A 16100-nucleotide genomic window follows, 5' to 3' on the forward strand; every position below is an offset into this window, starting at 1 on the left:
CTAGCTACAAGCACACTGCATTATAAATGTTCTCCTGTGAGAATGTGACATTCATTATTATATAATAATTCAGAATAAATGCCTGTATTCTTATTTACCATGAATGCATAACAAAGATCTTTATGTGAACATCCAGTTATCTGAAAGCAATTACAAATAATAGGACTGGTGCTAGTTTTTTTTTTTTTTTTAAAGGTTTATAAAATTATCCACATTGTGCATCGCCAATTTCCTCAAAGTGCGAAATTTGCCACGGTGCCATTTTAAGGCTTTAATGTATTTTCATAAATGCAAATATTTATGTACTATTGACCCCTTAAAATGTATTAAAAACCTGTAATTAATTTGTCTGATTATTTTATAACCCCCATATAGTGACTTGACTAATATACATGCATATACATATGTGTGTGATTTTAAAAACCTGTAATTATTTATATAAATTAAAACCTGTAGGTAATTACATTAATATATATAAATAATTATTATTTGTATATCGATTCTCAATCACTTAATCACTTCTAGAAACCTTAGAAAAGAGACAAATCTGTTACATTTGCTTAAGCACCAAAGAAAAGACCACTCTAGGCCACCTTGGAAAATGTGTACTTGTGTCCAAAATTTGACTTAAGCCCTCAAATTGCCTGCCAAAAAAAAAAGGCAAGTGCCATGCAGGTTTACATATATCCTGAAATCCAGGTGTAATCTAAAGATGCACGTAGGTCCATCTAGGAACTAGATTTGATCATTTAGATAGGTGTAGAGAAACTTCTGTCAAGGGACGAAGAACAATCCTGAGTTTTTCAGTCACAATGGGTACATTTCGAATCAATGTCTATTATAAACGTACAGTGCCTGCTCATCTGTATTCATTCTTTCCTTTTTGTATATTTCTTTATCTTTTTTTTTTTGCTTTCCCTGCGCCCCCCAGCCGCCTTGTATCAATAAGACTGTGCCCTTGCATGACTGTTAAAAAAGCTTTCTATACAAAGAAAATGGAAGTGCCACCTTGCTGGGGATTCCGCTATTGGACTCTCAGGTTTTTGTTATATCCTACCTTTTGTGGTCTCATATTTCATATATAGAGTGTAATCGGTTCAAAAAGAAGAAAAAAGCGCTTTGTTTTGCTTGTTCATTTCGGTTGCACTTCTTTCAAAATCCAGGTTCCTTTCAGTGTTTGGAGAAAAAATATTAATAATCGAGATTAGCTTTTTAGATGAACTAGCTCGAACCAGAACGTCAGGTTTAATTCCACGTGGAAATTAGGAGCCTCTAGCCATGGAAATGCACCTTTTATTAATCCATTTCAATCAGAAGATACTGTCTGCTGGTGAATGAATAACGTGGTGCGTCGAAAAGCAAGTCTACCTGGAACTGTACGTGCGGTAATGCATACTCTTGTGAAATTATACAGCACTTGAACGTTTGCGATAATGGACGTCTAAGACATTAAGTTATTGATACTGGTATGCGCATATGTGCATGGCTTCAGCAAGTGTTTCTTTCCCACACTGGCTTCCTCCTTCGGTTTACTAACCCAACATTACTTTTGCCTATACGCATCTGGCAAGACGCCACCTAGTGGTGGTATCAGATGCTGGTTGATCAAGGAGAGAATGGGCGAGTCTCTTAAATAATGAATAAAAATACAAATAAAAAATTGTGAAACTCTGTAAGATAGCTTCTGCCGAGTCAGTGTGCAGCCTGTCTGTTTCTGTGTGCCTTTATGCGTCACGAATAACAACATTTATTGTGCAGCTTTGTTTTGTTGGGGATCAGTTGTGACTTTTTTGCGGTATACTCTTGAAATTATATATATATATATTTTAAAAAAGTAACACATTTTTGACTGACAGCCTTGCAATGCAACTGCACAAATAAAAATAATCATATAATAATATATGGTACAAAAAAAAAAAAACATAGGCTGAAATTATTGCATCTTATTCTTGAAATTGCTGTCCTCAAAAATGTGTCCGCCTTCAAAATTAGAAAGGTCTTGCACTTTGACATCCAGTCTTCTCGTCTCCAAAGTGATTCTTCAAAATGCAAATGGAAATAAAAGCCGAGTCTGAAGCATCTCTGGACATAAGCTTCTCGAAATAAACATAAACAAGTTGTCTTCAAGTTGAGCTGACTCTGAAATTCATGGCCAGACTGAGTTTTCCAGCTGTTTTACATTTATTACAGTGATACTGATAAGGACAGGCTTTATTTTGCCCTTGACCCACAGACTTTGACATCCAGTCTTCTCGTCTCCAAAGTGATTCTTCAAAATGCAAATGGAAATAAAAGCCGAGTCTGAAGCATCTCTGGACATAAGCTTCTCGAAATAAACATAAACAAGTTGTCTTCAAGTTGAGCTGACTCTGAAATTCATGGCCAGACTGAGTTTTCCAGCTGTTTTACATTTATTACAGTGATACTGATAAGGACAGGCTTTATTTTGCCCTTGACCCACAGACATTATAAGCAGAACTACCGGAGAACTTCTTTCTCTTTAATCCACTGACATTTGCTCCGGCTGGGAGGTAAAGAAATTACAGAAGAAACATGGAAGTCTTCTGCAGGGTTGTTTCCACTAATCTATCATCTAATAGAGAGCTGAGCTGCAGTCGTGACGTCAAGACCCTGAAGACTAATCCTGCCGACTCTCCTCTGGGGTTTAGAACGGGGTTTTTCAATTCATGAGCAAAATAAGGTCTGAGAAACTTCTGTCTATAGTATGTGTATATATGGGGTAAGAAAGCTTTTTTTTTTTTTTCATTAATGAATACTTTCATTCATCAAGGATGCGTTATATTGATCAAAAGTGACAGTAAACACATTTATAATGTTACAAAGATTTCTATTTCAAATAAATGCTGTTCTTTTGAACTTTCTATTCATCTGTGAATCCTGAAAAAATAAAATGTATCACAGTTTCCACAAAAATATTGTGCAGCACGACTGTTTTCAACATTGATAATAATCAGAAATGTTTCTTGAGCAGCAAATCAGCATATTATTATGATTTCTGAAGATCATGTGACACTGAAGACTGCAGTAATGATGCTGAAAATTCAGCTTTGATCACAGAAATAAATTACAGTTTAACAGATATTCACATAGAAAACAGCTGTTTTAAATTGTAAAAATATTTACATTTTTTTACGGTATTTTTGATCAAATAAATGCAGCCTTGGTGAGCAGAAGAGACTTAAAAACTTTAAAATGGCCGGTAGTGTATTTAATCTGAAAACCTTACATGCAGCGAGTGATAAACAAGCAGTCATGGAAACTTCTAGGAGTGAAAACCATTTTTATTTCTATATGTAATAAAAGACAGGCACAACATGTTTGCAGTAAGGCCTCTGATTATTTTGACACATTTCAAATTCCAATATATGCAATATTCAAAGTACCTGACAACTTATAAAAAAAAACAAACAGGATTTCAAAATGCAGTGGAGTTGAATGCACCATTTGGAGTTTGCTGGAGCTTCGCTGGTGTTCCACATAAATTGCTGGCTGAAGTTATTGGATTTCTGCGGAGCCGGCAGACGCTGACAGCTACAAGTTAGTTCTTGGGCAGGCATTAATTAGGCTGAGACGGGGCGGGTGGGAAAAGCGAGCACCGCTGACGCTTCGCCGCTGCTTTCTTAAGCTACTCACTTTCCATTAGGTCCGAGCATCTGTCCTGATGCGGCGCTGGTGTCAGACCCAATGCTCCTCAAGATGATTTCCCTTTAACACGGACGAGAAACACGCGAGGACGGGATGAGTTTATCGCTTCTGACGGTGTTTAGGAACGAGCAGGGAATGTGAAAGAGGAGCTTTAATCAATGAAGTGAAACGGCAAAATGTAAAGTTGTACTATCTGTGCGTGAAACACGTGCGTGTGAATCCCTTATGAAATGATGCTGGATCGGACGGAAGGTTTCTGCTCATGTCAATCACTGATGGTCCGGCCTCGACCTGAAACACACACACACACACACACACACACACACACACACTTTAGAAGAGCAGAATGAGCTGCATACACACACTTCTGTAGAACTTAAACTCAATTATATTATAGTTATTATAGTTACATACATGAAAACATAACTTTCAGTTACTTGAAATAAAACAAATATTAACTGGAATAAAATAAAGTATTTAAAAAAAACTTACATTTATTTCAGCTAGTTGCCAAGTCAACATTTCTAATTTTCATTTAGTTTAAGTTGATGTATTAAAATAACTAAAACTAGAACTGAGATAAAAACATATAGACATGGTTATAGACAAAAAAAAAAAATATATATATATATATATAACAACACAAAAAATAATAAAAATGACAAAAACACACAACAAAATTACTTAAAGTTTAACTAAAATGAAAATGAAATTAGACATTTTAAAAATAAAAACGAATTAAAAATATTAATAAAAACTATAATATTATCTCACGGAACATGGATTACTTTTAGGGTTGCATGTGCTTTCAATAGAGGGACATACATTTCTGAAGTTTCATTAAAAATATCTCCATTTGTGTTTTGTGATCAAAGTCTTATGGGTTTGGAAAAAATAAGAGAGTGAATAATTTTGAACAAATGAACCTGCATTCATTTACATTCAATTCAGAAACACAGTGAAAGAGCAAAGAAAGAAATGACGCATCGCTGACACAATGAACACAGAAATATATACAGTAGAATATCTTACTGTAACCCCTTACGTGTTAAACTAAAACCATAAAAACATTCATCACTTCATAAAATAAAATTAAATACAAAAACTTATTTTATTTCAGCTAGTTGTCAAAGCATTGTACTAAAATTATGTACTAAAATATCTAAAACTAAAACTGAAATAAAAATGTTTAAAATTAAAAAAAAATTTAAATGACAAAAACACAACAAAATTACAACTTTAAAATAAAAATATTTAAACAAAATTAAATATTAATTAATTAAAACAAACTATGATAGTGTCTCAATGATACTAAAATAATACTGCTGTAACCATAGATGACAAATGTGCCACAGATTTCAGTATGCTTTTGTGAGAGAGGGTGAAGTCTATATTTAAAAGCACACTACTAAAGATTAATTAATTTTGCATTAGAAATAAACAAAACACACTCACACACACACACACACACACACACACTCACAGAGACACACTCACTCACATTCACACACACACGCACACACACACACACACAGAGACACACACACACTCACACTCACACTCACACACACACTGACACTGACACACACACACACACTCACAGAGACACACTCACTCACATTCACACACACACGCACACACACACACACACAGAGACACACACACACTCACACTCACACTCACACACACACTGACACTGACACACACACACACACTCACAGAGACACACTCACTCACATTCACACACACACGCACACACACACACACACAGAGACACACACACACTCACACTCACACTCACACACACACTGACACTGACACACACACACACACTCACAGAGACACACTCACTCACATTCACACACACACGCACACACACACACACACAGAGACACACACACACTCACACTCACACTCACACACACACTGACACTGACACACACACACACACTCACAGAGACACACTCACTCACATTCACACACACACGCACACACACACACACACAGAGACACACACACACTCACACTCACACTCACACACACACTGACACTGACACACACACACACACTCACAGAGACACACACACTCACACTCACACACAGACAAGCTCTCACGCACGCACGCACGCACACTGACACTGACACACACACACACACACACACACAGTGTGACAAAAAATGACAAAAACACAACAAAATTACTACTTTAAAATAAAAATATTTAAAAAAAATAAATATTAATTAATTAAAACAAACTATGATAGTATCTCAATGATACTAAAATAATACTGCTGTAACCATAGATGACAAATGTGCGACAGATTTCAGTATGCTTTTGTGAGAGAGGGTGAAGTCTATATTTAAAAGCACACTACTAAAGATTAATTTTGCATTAGAAATAAACAAAACACATGATAATTTCTGCTTCTTTATCTCGATTTATGACAATACGCCTACAAATAATGATTTATATTCAGAGTTGCACTTTCATGTTTCAGCCACAGATGGCAGTAGAGAGAGGAGCGCGCACACTTCATTTACAGTCAATGAAAATCAGCAGATGTTCAGTCTGTTTCATGGGTTGTGCTGCCGAATATTTTGGTATTGACTGTTTGGTGGACAAAATTCATGAAAAAAAAATGTATCTCTGAATCTCAAAGTATTTAAACATACGTAAGTTCTCAGAAGCTGAAGTGTTTCTCTGCAAAGACAAAGTTTGCATCACATCCTGAACAAGAACCCAAAGCTCTTGTGAAACCCGAGTCTGTGTGTCTCATCACTCCTTAACAGACTGCTTTCATTAGACACCAATGTTCCCATCTCTTCAGCTAAACCATTACAGCGGGTGAGTCCAAACTTTTAATGCACTGAGCTGCACTGGATTCCCCGCGGAGCGTTTCCCCGCTGCTAATGCGGCGCGAGCAACGGCTCGAAATGCACCATTAAACCTGCCAGAGAATTAACTTGGACAGAACTTCATTATGTCACACGCAAGGCCTTGCGACTTTAAGATTTCAGGAAAACCAATATTGCTGGCTACAGAAGCGAGTTGGTTCGTTTAGATACATAATTAGAGTCAATCAGCCATGGAGCTGTGGAGAAACACAAACAGGAGAACGATTTTACACACAGAACGAGCAAAAGCAGTGTGTGACACTTACAGTTATGAAGAATACACACACAGAAAATCTCATTCATACTACAGGTGCATCTCAATAAATTAGAATGTCGTGGAAAAGTTCATTTATTTCAGTAATTCAACTCAAATTGTGAAACACGTGTATTAAATAAATTCAATGCACACAGACTGAAGTAGTTTAAGTCTTTGGTTCTTTTAATTGTGATGATTTTGGCTCACATTTAACAAAAACCCACCAATTCACAAATTACACTTTATTTGCTCGGTTTTATTCTGTGAAACCTTACTACATATATGGAATAATAAAAGTTTTATAAAAGCAATAATCCCCAAGAAGCCGTGGTTTGCATTCCCATCCCAGAGAATGCATGATTCAGATCCCAGAGAATGCATGGGCTGGATACCTTCAATGCAATGTAAGTCATTTTGGATACAAGTGTGTTCTAAATGCATTTATTTAATATAATGTCGTGCTAAAAAACTGCTGTATACAGTTAGATGTTGAATACAGATAAATACGGTGTTACGTCCCAGGTCTAGAGCCTGAGAACAATAAATAAATGTCTTTACACCGGACTGCTTGTTTTCTCTTTTACTTTACTCTTTTATTTTTTACTAGTCAAGTTCAATGGCAATAATCAGCACACAGATGGGAAGCGAATGGGCTTCAGGTTCGGGCCAAGGCTAAAATAATAAACAAAAACGGAATCTACCTTTTTCCCGATAAAGCTTACTATGCGACAAAGAAAAAAATCTGAACAAAAATACAGGGACTGAACTAACTCTCTGAGTAGCCAAAAAACAGGAGAAAACAAATAGTTGAAGAAAAAAAAAAGTGGCACCCAACCCCTACAAGCTCCCGTGCTGAAGTGAAGAGAAATGTACAGTATTTACACACACACACAAAAAAAACATGGGCAAAACACAGCCACGTTAAAAGAAAAAAAACAAAAAAACAATACAATTTCAATAAAATTGAATTTTTTCATTACACTGCATGAAATCACAGAACGAGCTTCTGACAAAACTTCTTCACAACTTCACAAGTCTGACAAAGAGAATTTGTGAAGGAATGAATTGTAAGTAAGACTGATTGCTGTGAGGACACGTAAACACACAAATCAACACAACATTTCCACACAGAACCCACACATCTCCATTCGCAAACGAAGCAGGCAGATCTCAAACATCTAAACAGAAACGACTTGATTTAGCGCTGGGAGACAAAAAAGACAAATGTGACCCTAGACCACAAAACCAGTCATAAGGGTCATTTTTTAAATCATGGAAGCTGAATAAATAATCTTTCCATTGATGTATGGTTTGTTAGGATCGGACAATATTTGGCTGAGATACAACTATTTGAAAATCTGGAATCTGAGGGTGCAAAAAAATCTAAATATTGAGAAAATCATCTTTAAAGTTGTCCAAATGAAGTTCTTAGCAATGCATATTACTAATCAAAAAATACAATGTATTGTTGGCTATTGCTACAAATATACCCCAGCGACTTAACACTGCTTTTGTGCTCCAGGGTCACAAATAATGAAAAGCACTGATCAGAAGGCACATGAAGCTCTGAGAGATCTTCTCCTACGCCCCGACCGTCACGCTGGTTCATTTCTGCATTAAAAGAAGTGCACTCTGAAGTAAACATCCGTACGCAATGCAACGGCAGCGAAAAGTTCGGCTCTGGATTCATGCTGACAGACAGTTTCATTTGCGGACACTAATTTCCTGCGTCTATAGGAGCATGTTGAGCTCAGAAACACTGGTGAGACGCTCGCACTGCATTCATTCTCTCCTTCATTTGCATTGAAATGGGAAAGCCATATTTCATTCCTGTCCCTGCTACACTTATTTATATATTTACAGTATAGTGAACACGTTCCCTCTGTTCCAGTGTAAATGATAGCTGTGATGACAATAAGAGCGTGCTTCATATTTTGAGGGTCTGTAAAGGGGTTTGCACAATTAACCTGCTGAAGCATCACTTTACAACACGCATTTCCTCCAGAGCAGCAAAACCGGATTGAGTTCAGCGGAAAACGTGTTACTCATTCAACACAGTACAACCGGTGACTGTCATCACCAAGCATTTCATAGTCAGGGACTGGAATATGAAACATGAAATCCATTCAGAAAGGAACATCCACATTTGGGGAGTTTCTGTGATTCTGAATGGTGGTTAAAAGATGAAATCACTCATGCAGTGGTTTTAAAGTGCCCCATTATGGGTTATGAAAGGTTCATATTTTGGTTTTGGGAGTCCCCCAAAACAGGCTGACATGCATGCAAGGTCTTATAATATGCATTTATTTTTACCTTACTTGCTCAACGACTCCCAAACGATTCGCTCAACGATTCATTTTTCCAAACCCCCTCCTTTGCGTGACTCTAATCTGCGGGATTCGTTTTAAAAAACGACTCGTTTCAATGATTCAGAGTCGACTCTTTCTTTTGAGAGACAATAACTTTATACATGGTGCACTTTCAGATTTAAAAATGTGCAGGATGTTTTCATTCACTTAGAGCTGTGTTGCACACTGCATGAAAAGTAATTTTCAAAAATCCACAATAGGGGCACTTTAATGGCTGTATTGTTGGTTTTAGTAGATGATCAACAGCTGGATGGTGTAAATTGGTTGTAGCTTTTGCAAATCTGATAATAAATGAAAAGTTAAATATGATTCATTCAAATTTGTCATGATTCATGTAGGCAAACACAAAAGCGAAATCCACCTCTCAATCATTCAAGCTTCAAAAACATGCAAAAGCATCATAAAAGTGTATGACTTGTGCGCTACACATTCTAAGTCTTCTGAAGCCATATGATAACTTCACAGTCATTATTTAATGAAGAGTTCGAAGAGAATCGATGACTTATTTGTGAACGAATCAATCTTTCAAGTGGCTTTTTTTCCCACCAAATCTGCTACAGTTTTCAAAACTTCAATCATGTCCAAATTGTTGAAGAATAATGACTTCAATTTTGGTCTTTTGACTACTTTTTTTATACTTTAATGGTGCTTCTACATCCTTTATGAAGCTTGAATGTTCATTCCAGGGTTCCTATTTTTAGCTAAAACTAAATGATACATAATAAAACTAAAGTAAACATGAATTGAAATAAATTTGTAACATTTCACACAAGCTGAAGTACTAAAATGACTCAAATTAAAAACTAAAACCTAAAATTTAATAACAAACCATATAGACATAAAAAAGACAAAATCACAACAAAATAACTGAAATGAAAATAAAAATAAAAATGAAATCTAATTCAAAATTTAACATAAAAACTATATTTTTGCTAATATATCAATACTAAAATAACACCGGATCTTTCACTCATTCAAGGTTCAAATGCATGCAAAAGTACCATAAAAGCATCATAAAAGTGATCTATAAGCCATATCTTTGTATCCAATTTCGGAAAGAATAACAACTTAAATTTTGGTATTTTTATTTATTTATTTATTTTTTGGACCAATTTTATGATAATTTCATGGAGAAATAATGAAGCTTGATGTGTTTATTCCAGGGTTATCATTTGCTAAGTCTAAATAAAACATAATAAAAAAAGAACTGTAATAAAATATAAAAATAAAACACTTTTATTTCAGCTATAGTTGTCAAGGAAACATGTCACATAACAAACTGAAGTACTAAAATAACTAAACCAAATAAACTAAAACTTAATAAAAGCCTAGACATTATCAAAAAAAAAAAAAACAATTAAAAATGACAAAAAAACATTAAAAAAAAGTAAAATTAAGATAAAACATAGTTGTAATTAGAAGTAAATTAGTAGAAGTGATTAGTAAAAGTAGAACTTGAAAATATAAAAATAAAATCTACTTTAAAATTTAAAATAAAAACTATATTTTGCAGCTATCAGTGCAGTTCCTGTTTGATTCAATGGAGGTCAAATGGTATTGAGATAAATGATGACAGCACTCTCATTTTTGGCAGAACAAATGCTTTTGTCCTGTGTAAACAGATATAATAAACATAGTTCTCAACTTAAATGACAAAAGAAGGAAATGAGCTCTGTAAACAACAACTCGCATTTGACTGTACGATCAAAACAGCACATCACTCAGAGAAGAAAAGAGCGGAGGAATGAAAGATATCAGCCGTGTCATCTCCATTCCCTCTGTTTTCTGTGATTTTGTATGATTTCCCTCCCGACTCTTCCTCCCAAGCCCCGTGGTGTTAATTATACTGGCTCTCTCTCCCTTCAAGCGAGTCGTGCTCTGGAAGTGCATTAATCTTGATTCGCTACTTCAGTACAAAGCCTTGTTTGAAGAGTGTCCTCTGGTGAAGGCCCGAAGGCAGCTGATTCAGACGAGAACGGAGGATGACGAGGAGACCCTTCCTCACTCGACCTGAGCATGCAGATGATCTGCAGACGCACGAATTTCACGCGACAAACTGCTTTGACTGCACAAAACTTCTCAAAGTATTCCTTATCATTACACCACTTTAAAAGAGAGCTTTTTGCTCCATAACAGATGTGACTATACTGTATATATACTGTCTAACCTACTCTGTCATCTTTGCTCATACAGATCTTTCAAATCTGTAAAGACTCTACGTTTATTTGTGTGCACTCACAATAACAACAAAACATTGCGCTTTTGTAAAATAATGAAAGTAAACAGGATGCGCTTTCTGCCGTTTCGGTCTCTGTGAACTTGAGCGTGAAACTCTGAAACTCTGTGAATATTTGCCTTACAGACATAAAAGACTTAAGCCGAAAACTAAGAAAGCACTAGTTTATCAAATTAAAATGTTAATGCAGTCTCCTTACTGTTTTTCACTGACACATTCATAATCATAGCTTCTGCCGGTGCGCTGTGGCAAGCTTCATGCGTGTGCTTGAGCGCTTATTAGGCTATGTAGGCAATTAAAGGCTCATGCCGTTTCGGTCTCTGTGAACTTGAGCGTGAAACTCTGAAACTCTGTGAATATTTGCCTTACAGACATAAAAAAAAAAATATATATATATATATATATATATATTTCTATAGAGAGTGAAATGTCTACTTTCAAATGAACCAATTCAAATGGAAAACAGATATTTTCAGATTATGTAATCCGTATGAAACGTGCATACAGTCGCATCCACTACTGCGGAGATGACGAGTCGGTGTCGCCGACTTCATCTCTTGACTTAAGCCGAAAACTAAGAAAGCACTAGTTTATCAAATTAAAATGTTAATGCAGTCTCCTTACTGTTTTTCACTGACACATTCATAATCATTATTTTTTCATATTATGGTAATGACAATGTGATTTACAAGGCAATTAATATTCAGTAATGTTGATTAAAAGCACTGACACTATTAGATGAGAACAAAATTGATCTATTGTCTTCTGCAGAGCAACTTTTCATCTGAAACTGAATTTGTTTCATAACTGATCAATTTGTTTCCTGTAGTAATGTGAAGTTGCATTATCTGTATTTTTGTTGAAGTGCTATATAAACACACACAGAAATGATTTTGTGTATATGACACTCTAAAGCAAACCTATGGTGATCTGCACGAGAAGACGGACGCTAAACCTTGCATTGTGGGTAATGTATGGCTCTTAATTGCCCCCTCAGGCTGGTTGTGTAATTGCGGCTGGGAGGAGGGCGACCCGTGAAGAGCAGGCGTGTTCATTAGCGCTCATTGATCTCCTCTCTCTATCGCTCCTCCAGGTCTGAAGAGCCATTAATAATGCAGGAACAATAAAGCCAATGGCTTCTAGTTCATTTTCTGAACTTTGTCAGGGTTTTATACCAGAACTGAAGTGGCTTCTGAGAATCCTTGAAGCCAGTTTATGCTCACTAGTTCTGGAGAGTTGATCTGTTAAAGACGACGTGAAATGACATTCGCAACACATTTAACTCGCATGATGTGATGAATTTCAGTGGAATATTCGCAGGAAACAATGCTGGCTGGAGCATCATTTAGCACTTAGTTAAATAACATTACTGGATAGGAGAACATTGTTAATTATGTTACTTAAAACTAATTTATGCATGCATGTTTATTTGTTTGTTTCTTTACTTATTTAAGTTTAGTACTATTTAAGTTTTACTATGTAAAAAAATGTAAATCAAAAATAATAATAATAATATACAACTATAATGCATTTATGAAATAATGTATGTACTTTTAAATAATTAAATTAAATTAAATGTCATTTTTAAATTTAATTTAATATATGGTTATTATTTTTTTAAACACTTTTTTTTGTTAAACATGATGTGAAATGACATTTGCAACATATTTAATTTACATAATGTGATGACATGATCATTCAGCATTTAGAAACATTACTGGATGAGACTAAATTAATGCATGTTATCTAAAATGTATAAAAATGTTTATGAAACTGTATTTATTTATTTATTACAATTGCATAAGACTACTACTAATAATGAAGTACATCATTTTCTACTAAAAAAAAAAACCCAACAAAAAACACACAAAAAAAAACAGGAAGAGATCTGGTATCGTAACCCGCTGTGCTTTAGTCACAGCAAATACAGCAGCATCTTTTCTAGATGTTGGCCAAATTATAGGCTACTAAACAAAAGAAAAAAATCTGTTAACGCTTTAAAGACATTAAAGTATTTTTTTAAAGATATTTAAAAATGTTCGCTGCATTGTTAAAAAAAATGCTACTCTTATAAAATTGTTTTGAGAGGAAAATAAAACATAAGTCGCGTAGGCAGGCGTCGCATTTTATTATTAGTTAATGGCCATTTCAAATTTTCGATTCTGTTCAGAACTATAACATTTGATTTCGTTTCTGTTTCTGTCAAAATTTTGTTCGTTTCCGGTTTTCGTTTTCGTTCCTTGAACTGGTTCAGAGCCCTGGTCTTGGGTTTCTTCTCATATCTGGTTTGCTCCGTGTAGCAATAAGAAACTCTACTGTGTCTGTTTCCAGTGCAAGTGCTGCTCTCACAGTTGACTCCCTGATTGGTTTCAGTCCACATTAAGAATGAATTAGGCATTGTGAAGGTCTCGTCTCTCCCTGAGCACCTCTACATCCTTCTTACTCCACTCACGTCTCTAAACGTCTCTTCCAGCGTCTCACAGTCTCCTCAGGTGCTCATAGAAACGCTCTCTACTGTAAACCTCAGTACTAAAGAGCCTCGTTCTCTCCTTCCCTCCACTCCCACTCTTCAGCATTGGACAGCCTGCCACGACCAGAGATATTTTTAGAGTGACAGCAAATGGTTAAGGGGAATATATATATAGGATGGGAATGAAATCAATATTTTAGTGCACTACTTAAGGTGTGGGTGGGCGAGCCATTATCCGCCACTAATTGCCCCTATCGGCTCTGTCTGTTGAAAGGCATCGCTCTGACAGCCATTAAGTTTCATATGGAAAAGTATTTTTTTAAAGATATTTAAAAATGTTCGCTGCATTGTTAAAAAAAATGCTACTCTTATAAAATTGTTTTGAGAGGAAAATAAAACATAAGTCGCGTAGGCTCACGTCGCATTTTATTATTAGGCTACATTCAGTTCTCTCGGTACGGAGAACACTACAGTTACAGTGCGACGGGATCTGCTCTTTATTTAGCCATGCATAAGCAGAAACACACACTGCACAGCATTAAATGCTGCAAACACACTTCTGAAAGTAAATATATACTGTAATAGGAGACAAATGGGTCCTCATTTAGACAACATGTCACTGCAGTGTCCAAAACATGAAGAATGAAGACAGGAAGCAATGTATGCATAACATCCTGTGGACTAAAAAACCTCATCTGGGTGATTGATTGATTGATTGTTTATTTATTTATTTATTGTATATTTGTTTGAATTAATTAATTATTTTTTTAAATTATTTTTTTAATTAAATTTTAAAAAAAAAATTTAATTAATAATTTAATTTAATTTAATTTAATTTAATTTCTGCCAATGATAACCAAGCTGGTCTAGAACAGGCAAGGAAATACTTATTTTTAGGAAGCTAAATAAAACTGTAACAATGACAAATATAATAATATAAATTATATATTTAATATAATTATATTTTGAGTACATACATACATATATAATTAATTACATTTATTAAAATAATTAAATTAACGATTACTAATAATTAAGTTAATAATTACCAATTTGCCAGTTTCATTCAACTTTCTAAATGCCATTTGAAAAACAATAATTATGAATTTAGCATATAGTTAATCCTATCCAATACACATACTTTCATCAACAAGGTAAAACTGCATCAAATGATACTTATTGTGAAAAATGCTATATATGTTAACTGTTTTATTTTTATAATAGAACAATATTATTAATAATATTATTACCCAGGATTTTTTATTTTTTTTTGCAAATTACAATTACAATATAAAAGTTGGTTATGAAATGTTGCAAACAATATTTTGTCTTACTATTTTTCTCAGTTTAAACAGGTTTAAAAAAAAATGCATATGGCTGCCTTTATATTTCTACAATAACTCTGTCTATAATCACATCAGCGGCCTTTGGTTTCAGACGCAGCCGATGCTTCAGGAATCACACATGAACAGGTTTATTTTACTCGAGTAGCTATTAGAATAACATGACCTTATAGACATCAAACATGAATGAATGCAAAACATCGAAAGTACTTAATTTATGTATATTTGTAATCAACAGAAAACATCAATATCTGAATATCAGAGAGGTTGATGCTGGATCAGTAAAATCACATGCACTGACTTTATGAAATCAGATATTCTGCATGCTGCATCGTGTTAAACAGTCATGCATCTGTCATTCATTTTGAACAAGAAGTGATCACCGGCGATGCAGCTGACGGAGGTCGGGATGCTAATACAGTGAAAGTTTCAGTGCACTTTAAGCCTATGACCATCAAAGAGGCAAATCTAAAACTCAACGCGAGCAAATGACTTGAGATTAAAAAAGAGGGCTTGAGGAAATGCTTAGGCCACTGCATTACTTGTCTTGAAAATTGCAAGGCTATTTCAGTAAAGGCTCTGGGTGTGTGGGACTGCAATTACAGCTCTCGTTCTCCTCCTCATCCTCTCTGTCTTCCTTCTTCCAATCATCATCTGTTTTCTGAACTGCTAGAGGGAGCTGGTTGTTTTTTATATTAGACTTTGATGTATTTCTTAGACTCTCAGTGCTTGGCAATAAAGATGTCTCTGCTATGTTTGGAACGGCGTACGATCACACTATATACCGTTTCACGCTGCGTAAAGCATAAAGCGGCGTCTTCTTAGCGCTCGTATTAACAGCTTACAGTATTCACACGATCTGTGA

The 16100-nt window shown here is 35.2% G+C and overlaps 1 protein-coding gene across 1 annotated transcript in view; it reads right to left on the reverse strand.

Moving 5' to 3' along the window:
* Positions 1 to 3295: 3295 nt before the first annotated feature.
* The window catches only part of LOC107740360 (CD276 antigen-like), a 94893-nt gene continuing 82088 nt past the window's right edge, over positions 3296 to 16100 (reverse strand). Inside the window, exon 8 of the mRNA XM_016552785.1 lies at positions 3296 to 3957. Coding sequence (XP_016408271.1) covers positions 3932 to 3957 — 26 coding nt within the window. The 3' untranslated portion in view covers positions 3296 to 3931. The remainder of the gene's footprint in view (positions 3958 to 16100) is intronic.

The sequence above is a fragment of the Sinocyclocheilus rhinocerous genome, unplaced genomic scaffold, assembly GCF_001515625.1.
Source record: "Sinocyclocheilus rhinocerous isolate Xijiao unplaced genomic scaffold, SAMN03320098_v1.1 scaffold1006, whole genome shotgun sequence".
NCBI classification, from domain to species: Eukaryota; Metazoa; Chordata; class Actinopteri; order Cypriniformes; family Cyprinidae; genus Sinocyclocheilus; species Sinocyclocheilus rhinocerous.